This window comes from Patagioenas fasciata, chromosome 3 (genome assembly GCF_037038585.1).
Source record: "Patagioenas fasciata isolate bPatFas1 chromosome 3, bPatFas1.hap1, whole genome shotgun sequence".
NCBI classification, from domain to species: domain Eukaryota; kingdom Metazoa; phylum Chordata; class Aves; order Columbiformes; family Columbidae; genus Patagioenas; species Patagioenas fasciata.
Window position 1 is genome coordinate 91,485,805 of NC_092522.1, and position 24,147 is coordinate 91,509,951.

General features: G+C 37.4%; 1 protein-coding gene across 2 annotated transcripts in view; it reads left to right on the top strand.

The window, feature by feature from the left end:
* The window catches only part of PHIP (pleckstrin homology domain interacting protein), a 106,955-nt gene that overhangs the window by 36,300 nt on the left and 46,508 nt on the right, over positions 1-24,147 (top strand). For both annotated transcript variants that reach the window (XM_065833506.2, XM_071806844.1), the window contains exons 14-17: positions 1,581-1,734; positions 2,624-2,758; positions 17,736-17,864; positions 22,910-23,135. In XM_065833506.2, coding sequence (XP_065689578.2) covers positions 1,581-1,734; positions 2,624-2,758; positions 17,736-17,864; positions 22,910-23,135 — 644 coding nt within the window. The remainder of the gene's footprint in view (positions 1-1,580; positions 1,735-2,623; positions 2,759-17,735; positions 17,865-22,909; positions 23,136-24,147) is intronic.

The window sequence follows — 24,147 nt, forward strand, 5'->3', positions numbered from 1 at the left end:
GTGAGAATTTACATGGCTTTGTAAGTCCGGGAAACTTCGTTACGCTAGAACAAGCATGAAAGAAGACTCGAAGATGGAGAACCACTTAGGAAATTGTGACTTGCACCTCTTTAGTTTGGTATGGAGGAGACGTTTTCCAACTGACATACATTAGAAAGACTTATAATGAGTTTGAGGGTAAACCTTTATTCCTTTACTCATCATACTGAGTGGTTTGAAGGATGACATTTAAGAGAAAGAAAACAAACAAACAAACAAACAACAAAACAAAACTCCAGAAATCATTTCCTTTTTTTTAATCCTGTGGAAAGATGTCTGAAAGACCAGGACAGGGATGGAAGAGAAGGCTAAATAAACTATAATTTAGTTAGATGCCTAGATCAGAGGATATCTGTTAGTTATGGGCAGATGTAACAAAACATAAATTTAAAACTATTGTTTAAGAGTGTCTAAAACACTGACACTTTGAGAACAGACTGAATTACTCTCTCTTGAAATGCGGCCTGTAAAAATTCAGTTTTAACTAATTCTGGGAGAAACAGGAATGGGCTCTTCTTCCTTGTGGTCACAAATGATGAACTTCTTTGAGAAACTCGACTGCTCATTTCAGTTAAGCACCTTTAGCTGAATTCTGTTTTGTCCTTTTGACTGGAGGGTTAAGTACAGTTCCAAATTTGATCGTTTCTGCTCAAGCACAATTTTATCGAAGAAAATGAAATTGCTCTAAAAGGAAAGAGTGAATTCAGCTTATGAAGCCTCCTGGGTTCTGTATTGAGTCTAGAAAGGAATCTGGCTATAACTACATTTTCTAATATTGAGTTTTACAACAGATACTATTGTGTAATGTATTGTAGTGCTTACTATATGGAAGATTTTATATTTTGTCTGCCTACTTGGTGGTAACATGCTATTGTTGAGTTTGGTTGATGTTTTTTAAAAATTAATGTGCTTGAGAATGCAGTGGTTATTCCTCTTTAAACCGCACTGATAAAAATGTAATTTTGGAGTATTCTTATAGATTATATTACAGATGCCTAGTGTCTGGTTTTCATAGGGATAAAAATAAAATATATGCAAGGTTAAGTGCCATTATTACTCATAGTAAAGTGATGTAAGGGTGGTGGTATAGTACTAAATATAGCCTGAGAATTTAACTCATTTAAAGATACCAAAATACTTCTCACAATATTGAGAACTACTTATTAAAAATGCTCTCCAGGACAAATCACTGTTCACTGGTTGACCAGTTTGGGTTTTTGCTGTTCAAATGTCACAACAAATAATGCAGCTATCAAATTTAATTCGGTGAAGTCATGTATCAGAGGGCACTTTCTGGAAAAGCAGATAAACATATTAGCTCTAAGTCATTAAGAGGACCCTGCAGTCATTGTATAAGCATCTACAATTCTTCTGTTGTTGTATGTGCTACATAATGGAAAATATCTTTCATTTCTCTAGTTTCTAGAAGTAGTAATGTTTCTATTCTTAAGCAAAATACATAAGTATTTGCACTTGTTAGGGAAATAAAAATATTTTGACAAAATGGGATTGCCTTGAAACCTTTTACCCTTTTGTTTTAGACAAAGTTTACAAGGAGTTGAAGATAAAATCACAAAGCTCAAGGTGACCATGGTGGCATGGGACCGACATGACAACTCTGTTATAACTGCAGTAAATAACATGACTCTGAAAGTTTGGAATTCTTTCACTGGTCAGCTCATTCATATTCTCATGGTAAGGTTTTCCATCTTGATTTATAAATCCTGAATGCAAATTTTATGTATACATCATCAAAATTCTCCTTCTCCTTCTTTTTTTCTGTTTGAAAACTGCCTTACCAGATGTTTTCAGATAATTGAAGTGTAATAGAGATGTCTCTCAGCTGCTTATTAGAAAATAAAACTCTAAAGTTACAAATAACCATTTCTCTTCAAGATGTCTGAAACTAATCTTGGACTTCTTTTCCTAAAGTGTTATCTTGAAGGAGAGAGGGAAACAATTGTTTCTTTTTACCTTTATTTAATGTGACAAACGTTTTGAAATACCATTCATGGATAAATTTACCCTGTTTAAACAGACGCTTCTGCAACCTAATCATTCCACGAATACAAAAAAAATAGTCTTCTAGCTAGAATAAATCGAATACTCTTTTTTTAACTGAGAAAGTAGGTTGACTCTAGGTAACTAGGCACTCTGTTAGAGATGGAAATATTTTTGCAAAGCTTTAAAATTTAGTATTAATTTTGGGGATGTTTCTAAATTATAGTCAATATTTGATTCTGTATGGATCTAAATGAAGTTGCTAACTGCTGCTCTGCCTAAACAAATTGAAATCTGCAGAGCATTAATAGCAAAAATACTGAATGTTGTGGACTCTAATCTTTTAAAATCATGGTGGAAGTATTAGGACATACTTGTTGTGAAGGTGACATACTTGGCATACTGATTAGGAACCTAAAATTGCAACTGGAAAGAGTATGATACACTGCTAAAAAAAAAATTCTCATACTTTGTTGGACACTTTCATAGGTTAATGTTGTGGTTGCTAGTGTTAAAATATTGAATTGCTGGGTAAGTATTTGAGACAATCCTCTTGTTTGTTATCTTGTATCTTTAATTTCAGGGACATGAAGATGAAGTCTTCGTACTTGAACCTCATCCATTTGATCCAAGAGTTCTCTTCTCTGCTGGACATGATGGAAATGTCATAGTTTGGGATTTGGCAAGAGGGGTCAAAATCCGGTCTTACTTCAACATGGTAATTATTGTGCTTTACACAGCTATGCCACAGCAACCTTTCTAAACTTTTTTGCTTTTAGTACAGTCTTATGTAGGCCATATTGAAGTATGTATTTGTGTAAAGGGCAAGATCCAGTGAAGTCAAGAGAAATTCCTATTCAGTTTAGTGAAGCAAAGATTAAATGTCTAAAGTGTAACAAGTTGTTGATTTGGCTGTATTTCATAGTGTCATCTTTTTATTCTTCATCCACATGAAGTTGGAGTGTTAGTTTACATTGTCAGAGGTCATGCATAAGAGACAGGGTGACAGAGACCTTCCTTTAGTGCTCTGTTTCCTGCCTATAGAACCAAGGTGGAACTTGGTTTATTTATGCAGTACTAATTATTAATCAGAAGTCACCTGATCTCATACAATGTTGTATGCTGCCTTGGCCCATTGCACTGAATACTGTCAGCCTTTCTGGATAGAACTTTTCCATACACAGGTTTCAAATTTGTTGTGCACTAAATTAATTCTTCTGGAAGATGGATACAACAGGTATTTTCATCTGTTTCTTGATGTTAAGTGGATCTTTGTGTGTAACTTTTTCCTCAAAAAGGTAATGATGTGTTGTACAATTCAGACTTTGTCTCCTGGAGAAAATTACAAAAGAATATGAGGGATGGTTGAGAATGCTCAGAGTAGGCGAATGGGCTTCCTCCAGCCTTCAGTCATAGTGGAATGGCAGAAGAGACCTGTCATAGGTGTACTCACAAAAAAAGGACATTTAGAAATAAAGTCAAACCAGGAAGGTCCCTCTGAACCTAAAGAAAGATTTTGAGATGTGCAGTGTGTAGTGTAGTTCATAAAGTCTCTGAGGAAATTCTGCCAAGCATAATGGGAGAGAGAGCAGCCTAGACTCCTTCAGCACTGACCTAGCTTCAGTATCATTCCCTCTGCACTGATTTCTGCAACTAAACTGTTGAAGGGTCCAAGTCAGTCATCTTGAAGCTATGAGTACAGATCTTTGTTACTCAGTGCTGTTTACTGTTAGCGGTTGGGGTGTATGTTTTCATTGCGTGGTTAGGTTGCCTTTCCACTGCTGCTTACGATGGATGTATTGATATGATAGTTTTCATGGAATTTAAGGTCAGAAGAGGCTGAGCTCATCTGCTCTTTGTAAGACAAGTTCATTCAAGAGCTACCAGAATCTAAATTGCAAATGCCTGTGACATTAGCAACCCCCTGAAAGACTGAAATATTTATTTAAAGGGTACAGCATAACAAACACCTAAAAAGAGTAAAAATCACATACATTTTAAGGTCTTTGGAGTCAGAGAAATGTGTATCAGAAAATCTTCAGCAACTAGTAATCTGTACTTCAGGTTAGAAATACCTGTGAGAAAGTCTGCCTGCTGTGTGAGGTAAGGGGAATTGTAAATCTGGCAATCAGTTTGTCTCAAACCATTGAATAGGTCATATGAGCCAGCTTTGCAACAAAGGCATCTCTCTACAGTCTCTGAGTATTTCACTAGCCAGTCTTCCACATCTGATACTTCAAAAGACATGGATGGAAATTAGAGGTGTTCTTAGGTGATTGCGGTGGCAGGGGGATGCTTCTAGGTCATGAGACTTGATTGCATAGTCATCTCTGCAGAACTGCAAATGTTAAGTGTCTGGTTTGCTAACGGAGGGCATGACTACATACAGAGCTGCCAGTCTTCTCCCAGTTTCCTAACTGGCAGATCGGCTGGCAACATCGTTAGACTAGTCACTATTAAATTATTCTGATAACTGCTGTGACGTTCATTGACTTGCTCAATAAGTCATCTCGTACTTCTGAGAAACAGTATTTTTATTCAGGGCAGGGAAATTTTTAGAGATCTTTTGGATCAGACAGGGAAGATCATCTGAAGGAATCAAACATGAGAGCTGAATGACATGAGATATCTACTTTACCGTTCAAGAACCTCATGTTATCATTGCTTGACAAAACAATCTCTGTGGTACCAAAACTAGCACTGAATGACTTTGTCATAACAAGAGCTCCTTAAAAAAAAAATTGCAGACCTTGGGGGTGTTGGTCGAATTAGCAAAATCTGAGAGAACTGTTAGCTTAATGATAGTCCAGTCAGGTATTCCCAAATTAGATGGATTGCTTGGTACATCTAAAGCCTTGTGGCAAACTCCTAAAGTAGAGTTGGGTATTTTATTTCTTCCCCTGCCCCCAAATTCCTTCATTGTCAGCATCAAAAAAACAAATTCCAAGGAATGCAAGTGATGTCAGTCAGCTTGAAACTTTTCCTTTTATCCAGTCAGTGAATGTGAAATTGCAAAGTCATAGTTACCCAATACACTTTTTGTTCTGTATTTAACTTAAATGGAGGAATTAAAGTTTACTTATGCCTTGCTGGTGACAGGTGCCTCTAGGAGACTCTGGTGGTCCTACAGAACATTTTTTGCCAGCTTTTTAAAGTTAAGATTAACTGTAACTGTGCCAACTCATTTAATAGTAAATTTGAACCGGTTTTGGTCTGTTTGCCAGATTTTGGTCTTTATAACTAATAGGAAACTCAGTCCACTAAGTGACTGTCTGCACACATGGGTTTACTCTCAGAAAGTATATATATATATACTTTATATATTCCACATTTTCACCCGTAGTCTTAACTTCATTTGGCCTAATTCTGTAAGTATCGTATAACTTCGTGTAAGAGTTCACGAGCATTCAGAACTAGTTTAATTCAGTGGTTTGAGTCAGACAAACTCTAGGAATGTATTCACTGCCTCAGAGAGTGAAACTTGCCATAGAAATGTCAAGAGTGTGAGAGGCTTAAAGTTTTTTAGGCAATTTTGAGATGCAGCAAATGAGTCTCACGTGTAAATACAGGTACTTGTTTTGTGGCCTGTGTAATATCCCTGCCAGTCTTGACTTAATACAGCTGCCAATGAAAAACGCTTCCCAGCATATTTTTGTCATTCATTTTTCCAAGGAATCCATGAGGCTGTGGCTTTGGTGTTGTAATATTAGGACAGTTTCACATGCTGTATTTTCCAGGTACAAATAAGCATTTAGCAGACTTATGAAGGAACAGGGTAATAAACCTTAAGTGGTTGCTGCAGCGAACTGTTTCAAAGCATATGTATTTCAAAAAATAATGAGTTTGCTGCATAAGGACCGGGCAAACTCTTGTAAATGGTTAAATTGTGGCTCATTACCCAGGTCTTAGGTTCACTGAAGCCCTTGACTGCTGTGGCACTTAAGTTATTGGGGACCAAGGTCCTTAATTTCCAAGGTGGAATGCAGTGTCGTACCAAATTCTGAGTTTACTGAGCAGTGTATGAGATTTAGGTGTCATTGTGGATGATCCAGGAATGGTGAGCTGTCTAGCAAAAACCACTGTGTGATAATGTACATAGAGCTATATTTGAAATGCAGTTTCTTATTAAAAGCTGCAATGAGGCATCTGTATCCCTTCTGTGCTAAGGCACCTTTCCAGTAACTGAGAAGGGTCTCTGCTTCCCTAAAAGGAGGGCACAGGAGCAAGTGGCACTCATCATTTGGGGTTGTCTTAACTAATGTTGAACTGGGAAATGCAAGACCTAGATTCTCTTCTCTCGGTGACAAGGTGTTCAGTTCAACATCTGCCAGTTACCCAGGAGGGCATCTCAGCTATGAATGTCTAGACAGGATTTTTTCCTGACTTTCTCCTGGAAGTTTTGCCAGTGTGGAGAGGTGTGATTCCATAGCCTGTGGGTTTAGGCACTTCTGCTAGGCTTGTTTTCTTGGGTATGGAATCATGTTCTAGGTAAATTAGAAAGTGGGCTGTGGCGTCAAGCTTCAGGCAAGCTCTCGAACTTGCAGGATTAATGCTCTGTTGGGTCATAAATAAAAGCTGTATACAACTTGGTTGTTGTCATGTTTTCTTCAGGTCTTCTCACTAAGTTACTTCTTAATGGACCTGACACTGGTGGCTTGTTAGGAATGCCAGGGACTTCAGAATCTTCCAGATTAAAAAGGGGGTGTCTAGTAATGTGAAGTGGATGCATGGTGGTTTGGTTTGGTGATTGTTTGGTTTTTTTTGTTGTTGGTGGTGTTGCAATTTGGCCATTAAGTACTGGCGTTCTTCAAGTCGGACTCTATACAGGCTTGTGTTGTTATGGTGCTGCACTTAATATTTAGTTTTTTGAATTTATGTAGTTTCCCGTAAGCAGTACTTGTCAGGGTTGAGCTCTGAATTGAGGCAATGACATTGCCAGGGTTAAGCTCTGCTGATTCAGACTGCTTGCGAAAGATATTCTGTCTGGAGCTTAGAGTGTAGGTTTCTTCTGTGGTAAAGCTGATAGTTCTTGTCCCATGGGTGGGCTGATAAAAGTTTCCTGAAAGGTTTCAGGATATGTACAGGCCTGTAGCTCTGTTCTTTTCTCTCCCCTTTTTTTTCTTTTTAATGATTTGGTTTACAGCATAGCTTTATGAACAGTTGCAGGAACATATGGTGACTGCAGTTACGTAAAAGTATGAAAACTGTACTATAGTAACAAGAACTAAGGACTTGGAGTAAGCAGGCATTTTTACAATCTTTGTCACTGTAGAATATTGGATTTTTGTACTGTCTCTTTGAATGCAGTTACTTTGCCTGAATCTGATACCTGACTGGTCGGATTTTGTTAGTAGGCATTGCAGTTATTGCACCAGCCAACTTATGTTTTTGTTGATAAAAAACAGCCTTATGACAATTAAGAAATGCTTGTGTAATGTAGAAATTAATCAAGTAGGAACACTGATGCCTTTACATTAAAAAAAAAAAAAAAGGTTCTGGTCAACAGATTAAAAAAACAAAACAAACAAAAAACAAAAACAAAAAAAACCAAAACAAATAAAACCAAAAACTGAACAGTCTTTCATGACTAGGTGTTGCTCTTGATTCTCATTGCAAGTTGCATCTTCAAGAAGTCAGTTTTCTTAAGTCTGACACATTCATGCGTCTCAGGGGCCTCCTGTGTGCCAGTGCATGTTAAGGTCAGACTTTTACTTGCTTGTAACCTTAATGTGCTCCTCCCGGTGGCTGTGGAGAGATCATTTGGACGCATGTGTGTTCCCTGGTGCTGAGCAGTCTTTCTGAGCGCTGTCCGGTATTACACTGTTCTTTGCAACATGCTCTGGGTGGGTGGTAGTTCTGGAACCCACTTTACACTCAATGCAAAGGTGGCTTTAGTCCTTTCTTGGTATTCTGAAGAATGCTTTGAAATACTGATACAAAAAGTATGTTTGTATTATCTTGTATTAAATTCACAGATCCAAATGCTTCAAAATCCTCCTACCTTTGTGACTTAATCTGACTTGCTGAAAGGCTAAGCCACCTTAGCCTTTGGCACTTAAATGTCATACTAGTATGTCCAGCTGTTGCAAATTTGATGATGAGTCTTTTTTTTAATGCCAAAGCACATTTCATCAGAGCATATAAAGTACCGTGAGCGTATTTCAGAAATGCATTAGAACTCAAGCTCCGTAAACTAATGATTTGAAGTAAACTGATTCTTTTTGAGGAGGAGGAAGAAAAAAATTGTTCCCCAAACCTGTTCTCCCCCTCTCTCACCTTCAGCTTCCTTTGAAATGACAACTAATTCTGGTAGATTTGTGAAAGAAAAGCTTTAATCTCTCCCAGAAACACTGTCATTCTCTTCTGTGTCACTGAATACATGTTGCTTGCCCTGGAAACCAGATTGGTACTTCAAGAATAGCGGATGATTTCTTACAGTAGTGTAATGGTTACTGCTTGAATTGGTATTTGTTGCTCTTGTGCCCTCTGTCCCACTTTTATGGAAATCAGCAGGGAAAAAAGAAAAAAAAGGAGAGAGAAGAAAAAAAATTTAAAATTGCAAAGCCTGAGGGGAATTGCTGACCTCCCTGTTGCATCAGTGCTGAAGAAGATACAGGGTACAGTTGCATTTCTTGGCTCTTTTTGAAAAACTCTGGTTCTGGGGCTAAGGTTTGCTCTTTCACTGAGACCTAGAAGGACAACAATGTCTTTGATAGCTGTAGTTGCTTTAAGCAAGAATGAGGCTTCTTACAGGTTTTCAGGTGTCCTAGAAAAAAAAATTGTGATTTTTTTTTTTTTTTTTTAAATTTTATTTTTTTTTAACTGGGGCATATTTTCATCTAGATATGTCTACCAGATTCTTAGCTGTTTGCATTCATTCTAGGCACTTTTCTATTGGCAGGTCATGATGAATATTCCCACTCTTTCATGTAAAATATATTGCTTACATTTTATGTAAGTAGACATTGGATCTAGAACTGGGAAGCCTGTGACTTACTTGCTTGTGTTCTTTCCAAAATGCATATTAATTACCAACAGATGATGAGACTTAGACTATAAATATGAACATTTTCTAAACAAAGTCAGGACTTAATCGCTTTCATGATTATTTCACAAAATGTTAACTAGCATATTCAAAGATTTGGCTCCTGGGATGAGTGTGGTTTCTTCCATCTGTATTAAAAGCTGTACATTAAAACAAATACACTGTAAGCAGCTGAATTGAAAAGTAATAATTTTCTAAGAAGTTACAGTTTTTGTAGTTGCAATTTTAATATCAAATTAGTAATATGTGATTTTGTCCAACTTCATTTAAAATTGTGAGCCAGATGCAAATTACTTGAGCTTTTAGGATAAAGTCTGGATTTAACTGCATGAACAAAGTTATATTTCTTTTTGTTCTTTTTTTCTTCTAAGAATGTTTGTGACATCTAGAAGAAAAATGGGTACAAAACTTTGCATTCTTGGAGTTTAGAAATTAAAGGACATCCTACTGGAACCTTAATGTAAATAGTTACAGACCCTTTGAGCAAGATGAAGTTATTTTGACTTTGCATCATACTGCTACATCAAAACTTAAATGTAATCATTCTCCTTAACAGGTACATTAATGGGGAGCAGCAAATCTAAAGCTCTTGGTACTGCAAAACTTTTCAAAGTACTCAAATATAAACTGTTGTTGAATATATAGTACAAACAGGCATAAGCTCCTTGTAGGCTGATGTTTTTCTTATGTCCTTGATTGGAGTTAGGAAAGTATTGCAGAAGTTAATAAACTTTCAAAGAAAAACAGAACAAAATCAACAAAAACACACACAAAAAGCTTGTAGCATTGCAGCAGGGTAAAAATGTTAATGAAACTGTGAACTTGTTAGCTATTGAGTTGTTTGAGCTGTGACATCTTTTGCACAGTACTGAATGTCTTACACTGTCTTACCAAGTTGACTGGGAGCTTGGGATGGCTTCTCTAATGAAGTCTCAAATTTAATGGGGCAGTGCTTGTTATCTGAAATAGAAAAATGAACAGCTGTACTTGAGAATGCTGGTCAGGATTTCTTAGCAAGACTTAAGACCAGCTACTTAGCATGACCAACTTAATACATTTTTTTTCTACCACAAATTAAAGAGAAAATAGATGAAGAGGGAAGAAGTGCCACAGTTTGTTTATGTAGTTTTCAAGCAAACATGCATAATGACTTTCTCAGCATTTAGTTTTTAGAGAAAGGACTATATATATTTTGACTTTAAAATTCATTATAAATGAATTTTAAATTTCCTTTAAATCTCTATGTATATATCTCAGGTACATGAAGCGAGGCAATTATGTAAATAAAGCTTGATAGACATTTTTGAAAAGCTGTAGTGGTTATGTCTGGGTGTTCCTGAAGTAATAGTTGTCAAGAACAAAAGTTTTACTTGATTAGAAGATCTTTCTCCATATACTTGAGAAGACAAAACTCCAGCATCTGCTTTTCACACTTAGAGGATTGCAACATGGCCATATTTCTAACAGTTTCCAATAGGAAAGTTAGCTAGAAGGAAGAGTGTTGGAAGGATCTTGTGATGATGCAAGACTGCTCTTCAAAATGTTATTTACTTATTACTCTGCTAGAGTAGCTTTCATTAGTTCGTGTTCTAACTTTTTATGCAGTGGAGTATGTAATGCTTTCATATGATCAAAACAGTAGAACTTGTTTGTGAATACTCAAGAACTTATTTTTAGGTCCCTTGATTTCCTGACCAGTTTGAAGTTTATACCCAAAGTCTTGCAACTGTGCTATAGTAAAGAAAAAAATGTGACTCTTTTTGGTCCTTAGTTTTCTTTTTCAGGTTGCTTCTTTCTTGTGAAGCCTTGGGCTGAGGAAACAAAAAATGGATTTGATATGCTTGTTTTGAAAGTGATCTCTGAAATTCTTTTACTTAATTTGATTGCCTTTGAAAGCAAATGGGGTGGTTGGATCAGCAAGCAGATACTAACCTACCTTGGAAGGCCACCCTCTTCTTGGTTACATGATGATTGGAGTTGTATGGCTCCAAAGTGCTGCTGCTATTTCAAATGATGTCTTAATGAAACAGGTTTTGCTTCTAGAAATGCTGGCATAAAATCAGGAAAAGTAGTGGTATATATTATAACAGAGCAATAGTTGCATTTAAAACATACAGCTTGTTTTTTAAAATTCAAAATGTGTACTTTTGCACATCGAGGGAGAAAGCTTGAAGCAAGCGTTTATGTTCGTAGTGGTTTTGCTTTACATTCGCTGTGTGAAGTACCATGGTGAATATATGCCTTTTTATAGCCAGATACTAGTTAATCTGTGTAAAAGTGTTACTACAGGTAAATGTTTTATATTAAAAAACCAAAACAAATGTGTTGATGTTAACGTTGAAAGTGGAGGCCACAGGCATTAAGAAATAAGGGCAAGATTGCTCAAGCTAATGTCTGAGTTTTTGTCCCCAAGTCTGTAGCTAGCTGGTTGTCTAATTAATGTAAAATCATCTGGTACTGTTCCTGGTTTCATGCGTTTTTCCCAAGTGGGTCCTTAATTACTTTTATAGGATGTATGGTGGTTGTATTGCATGGTCCTTTTTCAAGCTTACATGTTTTCCCTAACTTTCCCATGTTGGACGTATCTTTTGAAAATTCTGGATAGAAACACCTTACTAGCTTTGTGAGCTTTGGGTATATTGTAGATTTATTTGAAGCTACTAGCATAAGCAGTGACTGAAATTGTCATATATAAAACTTGACCATAAAAAGATCAAGTTCAAGCAGCCCATAAGAATCTTCCTGATTTCTGCAATGGAAATTGTAGAGGGCGTAATATTGACCCTACTTGAAGTTAATGGAAAGTCTGCACGACAGTTGAAGAAATCGGACCATCTGGATGCGGTGATATGTTGCTTGTCCTCCCCCCACACCCTGGTCTCTCTGCCCTCTTCCCACATGTCTTATGTTTTTATATAAAATCTGTGAAAAAGAAGTTGGGAACCCCCACAGAGGTGATAGTAGTAATGTATTTCATAATGGCGATGTCTAATTTTTGTGAATTTGGACACATACATCCCTTGTTAATGACCGTTTTAATGTCCTAGTACAGTTTAATCCCTGTCTTGCTTAGAATTTACTGTCAGTGTTACAGCATCAACTGATTGAGGTCAAAAGAGTTTCTTCCTGCAAATTGTCAATCAAGCAGAGACTACTGAGTTGCAATCAGGTTTTTCTGTGTACTGCTCCTTCAGAGAGCTGGTTGTTGGCTCTGTCCTTTATTTTTAGCTCTGATTGGACACTTCGTTACAGGCAGTTCCTATGCTGTGCCTCCTTATGTTTGCGTATTTTAATGTTTTTCCTGCCCCCTTGTCTGAGGTCTGATCTTTCGCTGGTCTGTGCGATACGGTTCCTTACTTTCTAATGCTACTTCTGCCTTCAATGCAACCTGATAAACTCTGAAGCTCTAACAACATTATCAGATCGCTTACAACATTGTTTCCTTTTTGTTAATCAGTAAGCTTGCATGGCCTACCTAAATCTTTGTTTGCAACTACTTGATTAGTTTTAGCCTAAATGACATACCGAGCAATTGGAGTCCCTGTCAGAAGAACAAAATGGAAGATCAGGTTCCATCAGCTCAGCAGAATGATCTGTGCATGAGTTTTCTGCCACGAGGCGATTTTTTTTGGACTGATGTCTAAAAGGCATACTGCTTGCTCATATGGCCAATGTATTGCAATCTCTAGTGTTTACTAGAGAGTTAAAGATAGTTATTTCTGGTGTTGTGGCCTTCATGAATTCTGAAGAGACTTCCAGTTTTGCTGAGATGATACGGGATTATATTTTAAGACGCGGTTTTGTAGTCATCTGAAATATAGAATGACTTACAGTAAGTTTATAGGTGGATTATTTTTGAATCAATCTGTGTATAGTCCTACTAAAATGTTTTTGAAATTTTCTGGAGGTTCCACCTTTGGATTGTACATCAGAGCAGATCCTGAAGGGCAAAGCCAGCAATACTCTAGTGGTCCAAGTAGGAGCCAGTACTGAGTTTGCAGGATGTTTGTTAAGAAAAATTTTCTTTAACAACAGAAAAAAGAAGCTGTAGATACTTTTTATATAACCTTTCTATAACTTCAGGCATCAACAGAGTGGGTGATCTGTTAGATCTTTTCATTCATATGTTTATCTTTCAAGACAATAACGGCATTTGTGAATGGAGAATTGACTTGAATGGCAGGACTACAGAAACGTTTTAATCAGTTCTTGTTCTTTTCCTACCATTTGATACTTTGTTACTATTCTAGAAGCAGTGTAGGAACCCCTTTGATTTTGATATTTATTTATTTATTTTTTAAACTGACTTACAAATTCAGTGTTCTTTTGCACTCGTACAAATCTACTCCAAGCTCTCCTACCTTTGCAGAAAGTCTGTAGGTATTTTTTGGCTTACCATGGAAGCATGCTGTGATCCAAGATTGTTACTTAAAACAAGGACAACATAAGCCTGCAAAGGAACTTCAAAATGTTGGAGACTGATTTGACTTGAGCAGATATGATGTAGTTTCATCACTTATGAAAGAGGTTATATATTTTAATAACAGTTAACTTTGCTGTTTTGCTAGTTTTAAAAAGTTGTTCTAGCATAGCTTTGCGATTGTTAGAATCTAAATTTCAGTTTTCAAGTCCGAATGTTGCTTGTAACTAATTTTTGGTTGTTCCTATGCATTTGAGTAGTTCTCTTCCTGCTAAAGGTCTTTTTGTATAGGTGTACACAACAGTCCTCTTTCCTTAGTGTCCATGTGAAGAAACTGACCTCTTAGGTTTTCCATTGTTATGATGAGTGGAAACATTTCTCTGTAGCTGTTGCGCTTTGAATTTACTTATCTTGAACATGGGAAGCAAAAACTCTGTGCATTCCTTGGAGGAGTTTGTGCTTATCATTGTCTGCTTGTCTAGCACCTGTGTTCTTTCTATTCTGGATACACCGCAGGTATATTTTAGGATTATAGTTTTCTTTTTGTTGTTGCATCGTATGTGATGCATTGCAGTAAATATGCAGTGATCTTTCTGCCTGTGTTTCCAACTAAATGCATCAGACTCAAGTGTGAAGGATGGGAGAGAATGTTACCTAAGGCTGGTAGAGGCTCAGTTCACTGACATACTAAAACAGTGCTCATGACTTGCGTTGGAAGGTGTGGTAGAAATACATAACATTATTGTGCGTAGACTGAATTCGGTTAGTTTTTCTGTTAGTGAGTTATTTCTAATAATCTTACTAGGTTCTATGCCAATTGCATCTTGTCCTGGTGGTTTTTAATTGCTTCAGTTGATATAGTTTGTGCTGTGTCAGAAATCTGTTTTCAGTGTATGATTTTTCTAACATTCATTTCATCAATGGGCTCTTATTTTTTTTCTGTAGTCACTAGTAGAAAGGCCTGGTTCGAGGAACTTCACCGTTAACATCATTTTAGCTCTGTATGTCTTTCCAAAACCAATAATCATTATCCTTTCTGAAGCAAGTTTACCTAACTCTGCATTTCTCCTACTGATCACAATCTGTTCCATTTGAACTAAGTTTTCAGTGCCACATCATGGCTGTGAAGTGTAGCGAAGTTGACTGAACTATATTTTCTTGATATAAAAATTCAGTTATTTTACTCAAGAAAGTCTGTTAAGTTTGTCTTGTATTCTCTACTCTTGATTAATTTCCATTTTACTTTATATTTTTCCCCTCCTCTGTGTCTTTTGGTTTTCTTAAAAACTAGGTTTTCAAGTCTTTCATACTGCCTTTTGATAACAGGTCAGAAAGGCTTGCTGTTGAGCGCTCTCTCTGTAGGTGGTACTACTGTTTTCATACAACAAATTATTTTTATTGACCTAAGGCATGTTACTTTGTGTACTAGTTTCAAAACTCCAGTCTCCCTATTTTTTTGGGAGAACAATAAGCTCTCTTTAAAACTAAGAGGAAAAGAATACATTCCTTTTTTCATTCTCTTATTCCATCAACATTCCTCCCTTTGGGATGTATCAATGTCCATTTGTTTCCTTGCTCATGAAAATGTGGGCAAATAGCTTAATTCTTGGGGTTGAGACTACGAGTAATCTCAATTTAGTTCTCATTGTGTAGCATCACTTTTTTTCCCCCTTCTTTGTGGCTGAAGAACTTGTGCGACTTGCTTTGCTACCAGAAGCATCATAACCTGTTCACTCTTGGCAGCCCTTTATGACATCTCTTAACTGACCAGTGCTTTTTCTGTTCTCCTGAGCGGTCTCTTCCCATCACCATTGATACCCTTTCATGCAGCAAGGAATGGTTCCAGACACAATAAACAGTTTATCTTCTTTGGGATATGGTCTTCATATAGTTATTGCATCTTTGATTTAAAAGGGATGGAGTGGGGAAAGCAGCTTCCTTCTTGCTCAAGTCCCTTATCTAATTTGCTGAAGTTGCAGCTTCAGTGATTTACTACAGCTTCCCCTTTTGCAACTTAATATTTAGTTTCTGTTTCAAATGACCAAGTCCTCTGTGATAGTTTTATTTAAGAAATTCCATTGTAAATTGTCATTTATTAATCCCCAAATATTTTTGTTTACAAAAATTCTACTGGGTAGTGCACACTGTCAGACTTTGCCCTTTAATTTGTAATAGTAATTTTATCTTGGAAAGTTATGCTGAACAGTAATTTTTGTTCTTAGAATACTAAGCATATTTATTTCCAAGTAATTGTACATCAGACTTGACAGATGGTACTAAAAGGTCTTACTGCTGTCCTTTCCAAAAGCACTTTTTCAAACAGATTCTGGCCACATTCAAGCGATTTGCACTGTGCTGATCACTGAATAGTAGATCATTATTCTTTTCCTTTACATATGAAGGCAGTGTCTTCCAACTAACACTCTTAATTCCCAGGGGTTTCTTGAAAATTGTCCATCCAAATAATTTATTACTGGGAGGGATTACAAACCCCAACCATCTTAATAGTCTCTTTTCTTTTTTCTCTTCTATTTCTTATTTTTTGCCTTGCCATGGTTAGCAAAAAGTTCTTCCCGCAACATGTCTTGTATTCCTTGTAAAGCAAAAAGAGTTCAAATCTTAGGCTCTAGGAGAACCCTGAAATTCTGTTGATGAAGGACTTGAATGTTAGGAAGCTAGATACTTTCATGTTACCTTGACTGGAGGAAGGGGAAGGGAACAGAAATTTCTCTGTAAGTACTCCTTTTCCAGATTTTTACTATAAATCTGCAAAGCTTATTCTTGGGCTGAAGTTCCTCCCCCTTTCCACTTACCTCCGCAAAGTGTCTCCCTTTAATACAGTGAGCTTTCTACATACAAAAAGCAGCACAAAGTTGTAACTTTGCCTTGGTTGTTGGATCTTGCTTAGTAGTCTAAACTAATTCTGCATTCTTAGCTGTTGTGATGTTAGTGTCACTTGCTTGAAACTCTGTTTTTATTTTCCATCCCTTTCTATAGGATACTTCTGTTAAGAATTCATTTCTTCTGGAGTAATGGGCAAAACAGAACATAAAACTTGCGTTGGGTTATGTTCCTCTTTTGCTAATCTGGAAACTCATTTGGCTTTTATGGAAAGTACCTGTAGTAAGAAAGACCTTTATCAAATACCTGAAAGCACTGATACTAGATGTAGCAACCTCTGCCACTGGGGGGGTGTGCAGGGATGTGGGTGTGCATGTGTTGTAAGACTGTGGGCAAAAGATTTAGATTTCTTGCTTTTGTCTCAGCCTGTAAGACAGTGAGAACAGTACCTACCTCACAGGTCTTTTGAGGCTTAGTTTGTTAACTTTTTAAAAATAATGCTGATGGGCTCTGGAAGGTGCTACAGAAGTGCATGGTGCTACTGCCTGCAGCTGAATACTGTTGTTTTTTCTGGCAGTATATAGGCCTGCCACGGTTAGGGAAATAATTGTTTTGGTGTCTCTTTAAAGAAAATGCAATAGTGCTTTGCTGGGGAGAATAGAAAGGGGCTTTCTGAAGAGGTGCTGAAGACATGAAAATTCAGAGTGGTGATTGGTCACCTCTGCTTGATTGACAGGTTGCAGGGAAAAACAAAAACCCATTTGTTCTGGCTTAATGGAACTGGAAAACAGAAAATGAGTATCAGGTAAAAATTCCTTTTTTAAAATCTTTGCAGTTCTTTAAAAGGTGGAGTTTTTACACAAATCTACACCTCCCCCACTCCAATAAATTAGGAGTAGGAATGACAGAAACAGGCAGTTGCTAAGCTGTGTAATGTGGGTTGTCTATGTCAGTGCGTTTTCTAGTGGGCAGGTGTTCTGAAACACCACAGCAGCCAGCGCTACTGGGCTAGCTCAGCAAAAAGGCAGAGGATGGAAAGGGTGTAGCGACTAATTCCCTGAACTGGACCCAGCTCTCTGGTTAGGCTTATTAGCAGGACTTTGAAGGGGAAGCTTTTATTTTCACTTCCTATACTGTGCCTGCTTCGTGGATAAAGTCTGTCAGTTTCTACTACTATCAATTTGGCATCTTTCACGAGCATTATTACAAAATTCACTGGAAAGTGAGCAGCTAAAAAGTAAACAATGTTTTAAAGTAACTTCCATCTAGCAGTATACTGTCTTACAGATTTTTATAAAAAATTTCTACATCGGCACCAGTTTTGAGAATCATAATTGAAAATGATTTGTTTCTGGTAACTTAATTATTTTATTTGTTACTGTATTTCAGATTGAAGGACAAGGACATGGTGCAGTTTTTGACTGCAAGTGCTCTCCTGATGGACAGCATTTTGCATGTACTGATTCTCACGGTCACCTTCTGATTTTTGGCTTTGGTTCCAGTAGCAAATATGACAAGGTACAGTGCAAGATAAAAATCAAGATGTTTCTCTGTGTTGAATGCATTTGTGCAAACTCTCCTTCAGAGCTTCATTACAAGAAAGTGTATCTTAACATAATTTTGAGCCTCTAAAATGGGATATTTCAGATTCCTGTTGTTGACATTGAGTTTTCTTTTACTGTCTTTTTTTAAACAGCAGAAATATGCTATTAATCTATTGTTTACATGGGAAATTTAAAAGAATTTAAAAAATAATTAGCCAGTCGTTGTCTGCTCTCTTAAGTGATGAGTTTACAAAGTGTCTACTAATGGATCCACATGGATATGTGAATAAACTGCAATGGAATTGATAGTAGTTTAACATTTTCCTTGAAATATTTTTCTGATACCTAAGTAAGACTGAAAAAAAGGAGGGAGGGTGTAATAGAACTGTTTTTGCTGTCTGTATCTAAACATTACATAGCCTGGGAGACAATTGTTTGCAATAAATGTACTATAACCTTCTAGAGGTAAAATGTTATGTCTGCTAATAAAGTTCTGCTGTTGTGGATGCCTTGATACTTACACAGCAATGTTCTACCATTACTGTGTAATATAAATATTACATCTTTATTGTAATGTCGTAGTCTGCATTGTGAATTCTAAGTGTGGGTGTCTTGCCACAGACCCTCATGACTATAAAGATATGTGGTGGTAGGTGTTTTTTTTTTGTCTGGTGATGAGCATGCCCTATGAACCATACAGGTTACCTAGTCTGGAGTGCCCACAAGGTCCTAGTTCTTCTTTTGCTACCCAGGGAAGAAGTGAGGTGTGTCTCCTCTCCCTCTTTCTGAGACTTTAACAGACATATCTGCTCCAGGATTTTCATCTCTGCTTCTGGCAGCTGATATGTGAAGGTTCTTGGTGAAGTGCTGGCTTCTGGATGTTCCTTTCTGCTTTGGATCTTTGGACTCAGGTTGGCCTTGAAAGCATTTTGGCAAACAGCAGCACAGAGGGGCCTGAAAGAGAGGAGAGCAAAAGGAATTTTAATCTTGTAAGCCACTGCATTTCTTTCTGTAGTCTTCCAGCTCTTATTTTCATGCTAGTTGCAGCAGCATTTGTATATTGGGAATTTTTTTTTTCTCCTTGTCTCTCGACTCTGATTTGAAGTACTCAGTACTTGGCTGCTGTTGCTGTCCCTCAGCTATTACTAGCCGTGCATTTCCCGTTCCATTCCAAAGAAGACAAATAAGCAGAGACACCACAAGCAAGGAAAGCCAGGATCATCAAATCATGTTCAAGGTCTTTGTGTTTCAGAGTTTTTACTCTTCCAAACGTTTAAAGCGTGTTGTATTAAAACATTTTTCTCACTGTGTCTGTGGATTGTTCTACGTTAATTTTCTCTGGTCATTTTGGAAGTGTATAGTCCTCAACTGCTTAGAAATGTTGGAAAGGAGATTGAAATAGTGAGTCTTTGCTGTGAGGGACCAGGAGCTTCCTTTACACTGCCTTTTGAGAATTTACCTTGTGAGGGATTAGATCTGTTTGAAGACTGAAGACGATTGCTTTTCACTTCTTGAATTCCACAGACTCTTCGTTCTCTTGGGGTTTTTGCTGCAGCCTCTGAGAGAAGGTTATGTCTAAAATTTTTCACTTATTTGGTAATTTAAAACAATCCTCTTCAGCTGTTACTGTGCCAGTGGTAATCTTGGCACTCTTGACCATGTAAGTAGTATTTGCTCCCATTTCTTCTATTTGTTACCTTTTTAGGCTCAGTCTTTAGCTGTCAGAAAACTCAGTTTGGAAGTTTCCCGTCTCTTTCTTGTCTGGGTCCGTCTCCTCTTTCATTTTTGTCTGACCTGCTTTATTGTAAAATGTAACTGCAGGTAGGTAGGTGCTGGAGCTTAGGTGTTCCTTTTTCTGTACTCCCACCCTAATATACTTAGGTTTTTTCCCAGACATATTGTGAGCATGTACTCTGGTAGGACCTGCTTTTTACTTTAAAGTGATTTCCATCTATCCTGGGGAATTATATTTACAGAAGAAAGGAGCATGGTAACCTGTTCTGTATTCCAGCACTTGGGAGTTGTGTTCAGGACAGTGATTGTAGCTGAGATAGTGGTAGCTCTGCTGAGAGAACAAGCTCTTGGTTTTCTAAATCTGTGTTTCCATGTTATGTTTGGATAGCACCTGTTTCCTAGTTGACTTGAACCATTCTCTGGTTCTTTGTTTTTTTTTTTTTTCCCCACATTGTGATCTTGGCCATGATGAAGGTTGAATGGGTGTTTTTGGATTGTTTCCTCTCAGCCCCAGTCATTTTTTTGTGTGTGTGGTTTTTATTTATTTTATTTTTTTTTTAATATTTTTTTGTGGAGTAATTATTTAGTGGGGGGAACAAAAAGAAAATGCATTTGCTGCTTGTTTTGGGCTCCTTTGTTATCTGACCCGGTTAAAGGAACTTTGAGTCAGTCTCAGCTGAGATTTCTGAATGTGTGAACATCGTCTGAGATAAGCTGAGCCTACTGTCAACAGGGCATGTGCACTTCCGTAGTTCTTGCTTAGGTGGAAACTTGTCCAGGAGGCATAAGAGAACTTTCTGTTGATTTTGGGTCTTAGATTGGACTAGATATTTCAGCTTTCTATGCCTTTAATTCCTAAACACTGCCCAAACCACAATTCTTTGTTGCAAGTTGACAGCTCCTGTGTGGTGAATTGGTGCACTAGTAGGGAAAATCTCTTTGCATTTGTGTAATTGTGGAGAAACTCAGCATTCTGAATGTGTAGTGTAATGTAGTTACTGAAGGAGAGTCTATTTGTAGAGCTCAGACCTTGTGGAAGACTTTCCCACTGAAACCCAAACTGGGTTTGTGAAGTCATATGTGCAGAGGACTCATGTCCTAATGGTGATGTAGTGTTTTCTTATTGCCATGAGTTTAATCTCTAATAGTATATCAAGAAATAGATCTGATTATTGGTACTTTTAACTGATCATCTACTGAACATAAACATTTAAGATTCTCTGGAACATCTAATTCTTCTGATTTTTCTCAGGACTTGGAATAGCCTGAGGATAAGATTGCAGCCCTGGGACATTGCAGCAGTTAGGGACATTCCAGTGTTCTCCCTGAGACTAGGTTGGGGCCTGGGTTCTCCATGAAATGCCGTTCTTATCTTGTGGAGAAGAAAATTGTTGTTTATTCTCTCTACCATACTCAATTGCAGTACGGAGTACACAGAAGGGTAATGACAAAGAAGTCCCTCATGATCTCGTACCGGAGGCTGTGCTGGTAGGGGTCACTGAATCTTAAGAAAGGATTTTCAGGTCTTCTCTTTGATTACAAAGCCTGGGATGCAGACAACATTGTGACAGCCAAATCACAGCACATTAAAAGTCGCAGTCTGTATGATCATGCCATTGGAATCCCTTCTTTCTCAGTGTGGGAAGTACTTAATAGGAAAACTGACACTAGGTGAAAGTACTGGATAGTCTGCTATTGTGATTCTAGGGAAAATTCTCAGTCTTCCCACAGGACCTGCATCTTTATCATATTCAAGCTGAGGAAACAAAGTTAAGCAGGCCTTGATTCATCCAGTCAGACACATAAAAGTATCTTTCTCATTCAGCACCTGTTAACAGACAATTTGGCAATAAGACTTCATCCAGTCAGGGCTTCTTACCTCAGTGAGACGTCACCTTGTCCATATGCACTTTTTCAGGGTAATCTTTTGAATCCCTGAAGGAAATTCTTTGCCATTGTATCTTTCCAGTTTTCTTCCTGTTGTTACTTTTCTGAATTTTGTGGGGTCCGGATCCCATGATTCCTATGAGTTTTTAAAAAAAAATTGTCCGCCTCATGTACTGCATGTAGACACTTTCTGATGTTGTAATTGACAGGTGTTTGTTGTTCTCTTTCTTTCCTGGTCTTCTCAGGACAGGAGAACTTCTGTTATTGAGAGATCAGACCTCTGAGTAGATGCTCTAACCTCAACCTCACTGATTTCTATATAACAAGTTGCTGGAAACTATGTTATGGATTGGTAATGACAGAGCATGCTTTTCAGAAATCAGAGTGTATTCTATGTCAACTTAGGCATTCCTTTGTCTGTGCTCAAATACCTGTTTTTAAGACCTCAGACAGGATTTTTTTTTTTTTGGAGATCTCTTTGCCTTGAGTCAATTGTTTAATCTTTTTAGTGCTGCACTGGAAATCTAATTTGCATGAATGTTGATTTTATTATTTCATTTCTACTAGTTCAAAGTTAAAATTAGTATATGAGCTGCCAGGGGCTTTGCTTGCCAGTAGGTAGTGCTGGGATGTGTAGTATAGATGTCAGCTTCTATTCTGTTTTCTTTCTCTTTTCTGCTTACGGTTCACTACCTTTCTGAGTGTACGATATTGAGATGCATGTGCCAGTGAGGGATGGAGCACACTATTTGGACAAAATTAATTCCTCAGTCTTGAGTGTCTGTGGAAAGTCATCTAGAATAAATTGAGTAGGTGGACTGAAATAAAAAACTTTGAGCCTGAAGAATTCAACTTTAGATCAGCTTTATTTTATCTACTGTAACTTTTTCACATATCTAACATTATAGTAAGAGTATACATGTTTGGCTGCTGATGTTGAAATATTTGGTGATGATGTGATGTGGTATTTTCCTATTCCTCTTCTTCCTATACCACAGCTCCTAAGTCTTTGACACAGTTTTCATTATCAGACTATATATTCAGAGTATAGGAAGAAAATTTGTAACCTGTTTAATACGTCCATGCTGTGTTCTGTCATATGTCTTCAAGGAGTTAAATATTGCCCTATTCTCCTGTTCTTTAAATGCTCCCCATCATCACACATGTGGATTATTCTCCTTGCACTATAATATAGGAGAGGAATACTGGGGAAAAAAATAATAATGGAGTAATTAAATTTTCCCTTTTAAAATGAGATAAACAGATCAGCTTTGTTTTTGCAAAAGTGACCACAAGTAAAATTGTTAAAAATACTTTTGGCAGTTATCTACTGTATGTTTTTTTTTTTTAATAGGTTCTTTAAAAAAAAAAAAAATTACAAAATGACTTTGTTTACAGATAGCAGATCAGATGTTCTTTCATAGTGATTATCGGCCCCTTATCCGTGATGCCAACAACTTTGTCCTGGATGAACAGACACAGCAGGCTCCACACCTTATGCCTCCCCCATTTTTGGTTGATGTGGATGGCAACCCTCATCCTGCAAGGTATCAGAGGCTAGTTCCTGGTCGTGAGAACTGCAGGGAGGAACAGCTTATTCCTCAGATGGGAGTGACATCTTCAGGTATGAAAAATTTTGCTTCAGTACACAGTAGCCTATCTAGTTACCTCCAGGTGTTCTACACTTTCCCTTTCACTTCATTGTTTTTCTACGTTTCTGGACGTAGTAGTTCATGTAGTGTGGAAGAATTGTGATGTCTTTGGCACCGATTGCTGGTGACAATTTGACTTACAGTACTGTGATCGATCAAGTCAGTACTAGTTGATGCTACAGCACCAGTTAGTTTGGAGTTCGTTTCATTATTGGAACAGTGTATGATGCCGAGTGACCTTGCAGTTAATCTCTTTGGGGTAAGATTTCCTACTTCAGAAAACCTTAGAAATATACTGATCTTCCACAGATCAGTTGGAACAGGTAACACCAACAAGAAGCGAAAAATGAGAGGACACTTGAAATGTGCAAAATACTTTTCCTATTTATATGAAGGCAGTCATTCAACTTAAAATTTGATTGTTTGGTTAGAGAGCTCTGAAGACTTGATGACGATACAAAATTAGGAAATTCCTGAAAAGTTGTGTTCTCCATGCACAAGACACAGGAGGAATGTGCATATTTTGTGCCAATGACTGGCTGTTGGAAACTGCCTAAATGTGGTCCGCATGGGTGGGGATGTAAAAATGGTGCCTACTTGTTGTGTGTCACTAGTTTGATGTTAGTATGGATGAACAAACAGTGACTGGTTAAAGTAGCTTTAAATGTTTTAAAGATAAGCATTGTTAAGTATTTGGATATTGTTGAAAATATGGGAAAACTGACTGTGCCTGTAGATAGTAGCCTGTATGTACACCATAGTTAAGCTTGGGGTGTGTCAGACATTCCAGGAAGGTGAACTGACTCTCTTATTACCAAAAGATCATCTGACGGTGTTGTTACCAAAAGATCTCTTTATCCTCATTTTTAGACTTGAAGATTATAAGCCAATGAATACTTAAATAATAATTTTTAAGGAGTATTTCCATATTCCATCCAAAATTACAGGAAGAAATGCTACTTATGAAGCAATTATAAGAATTTT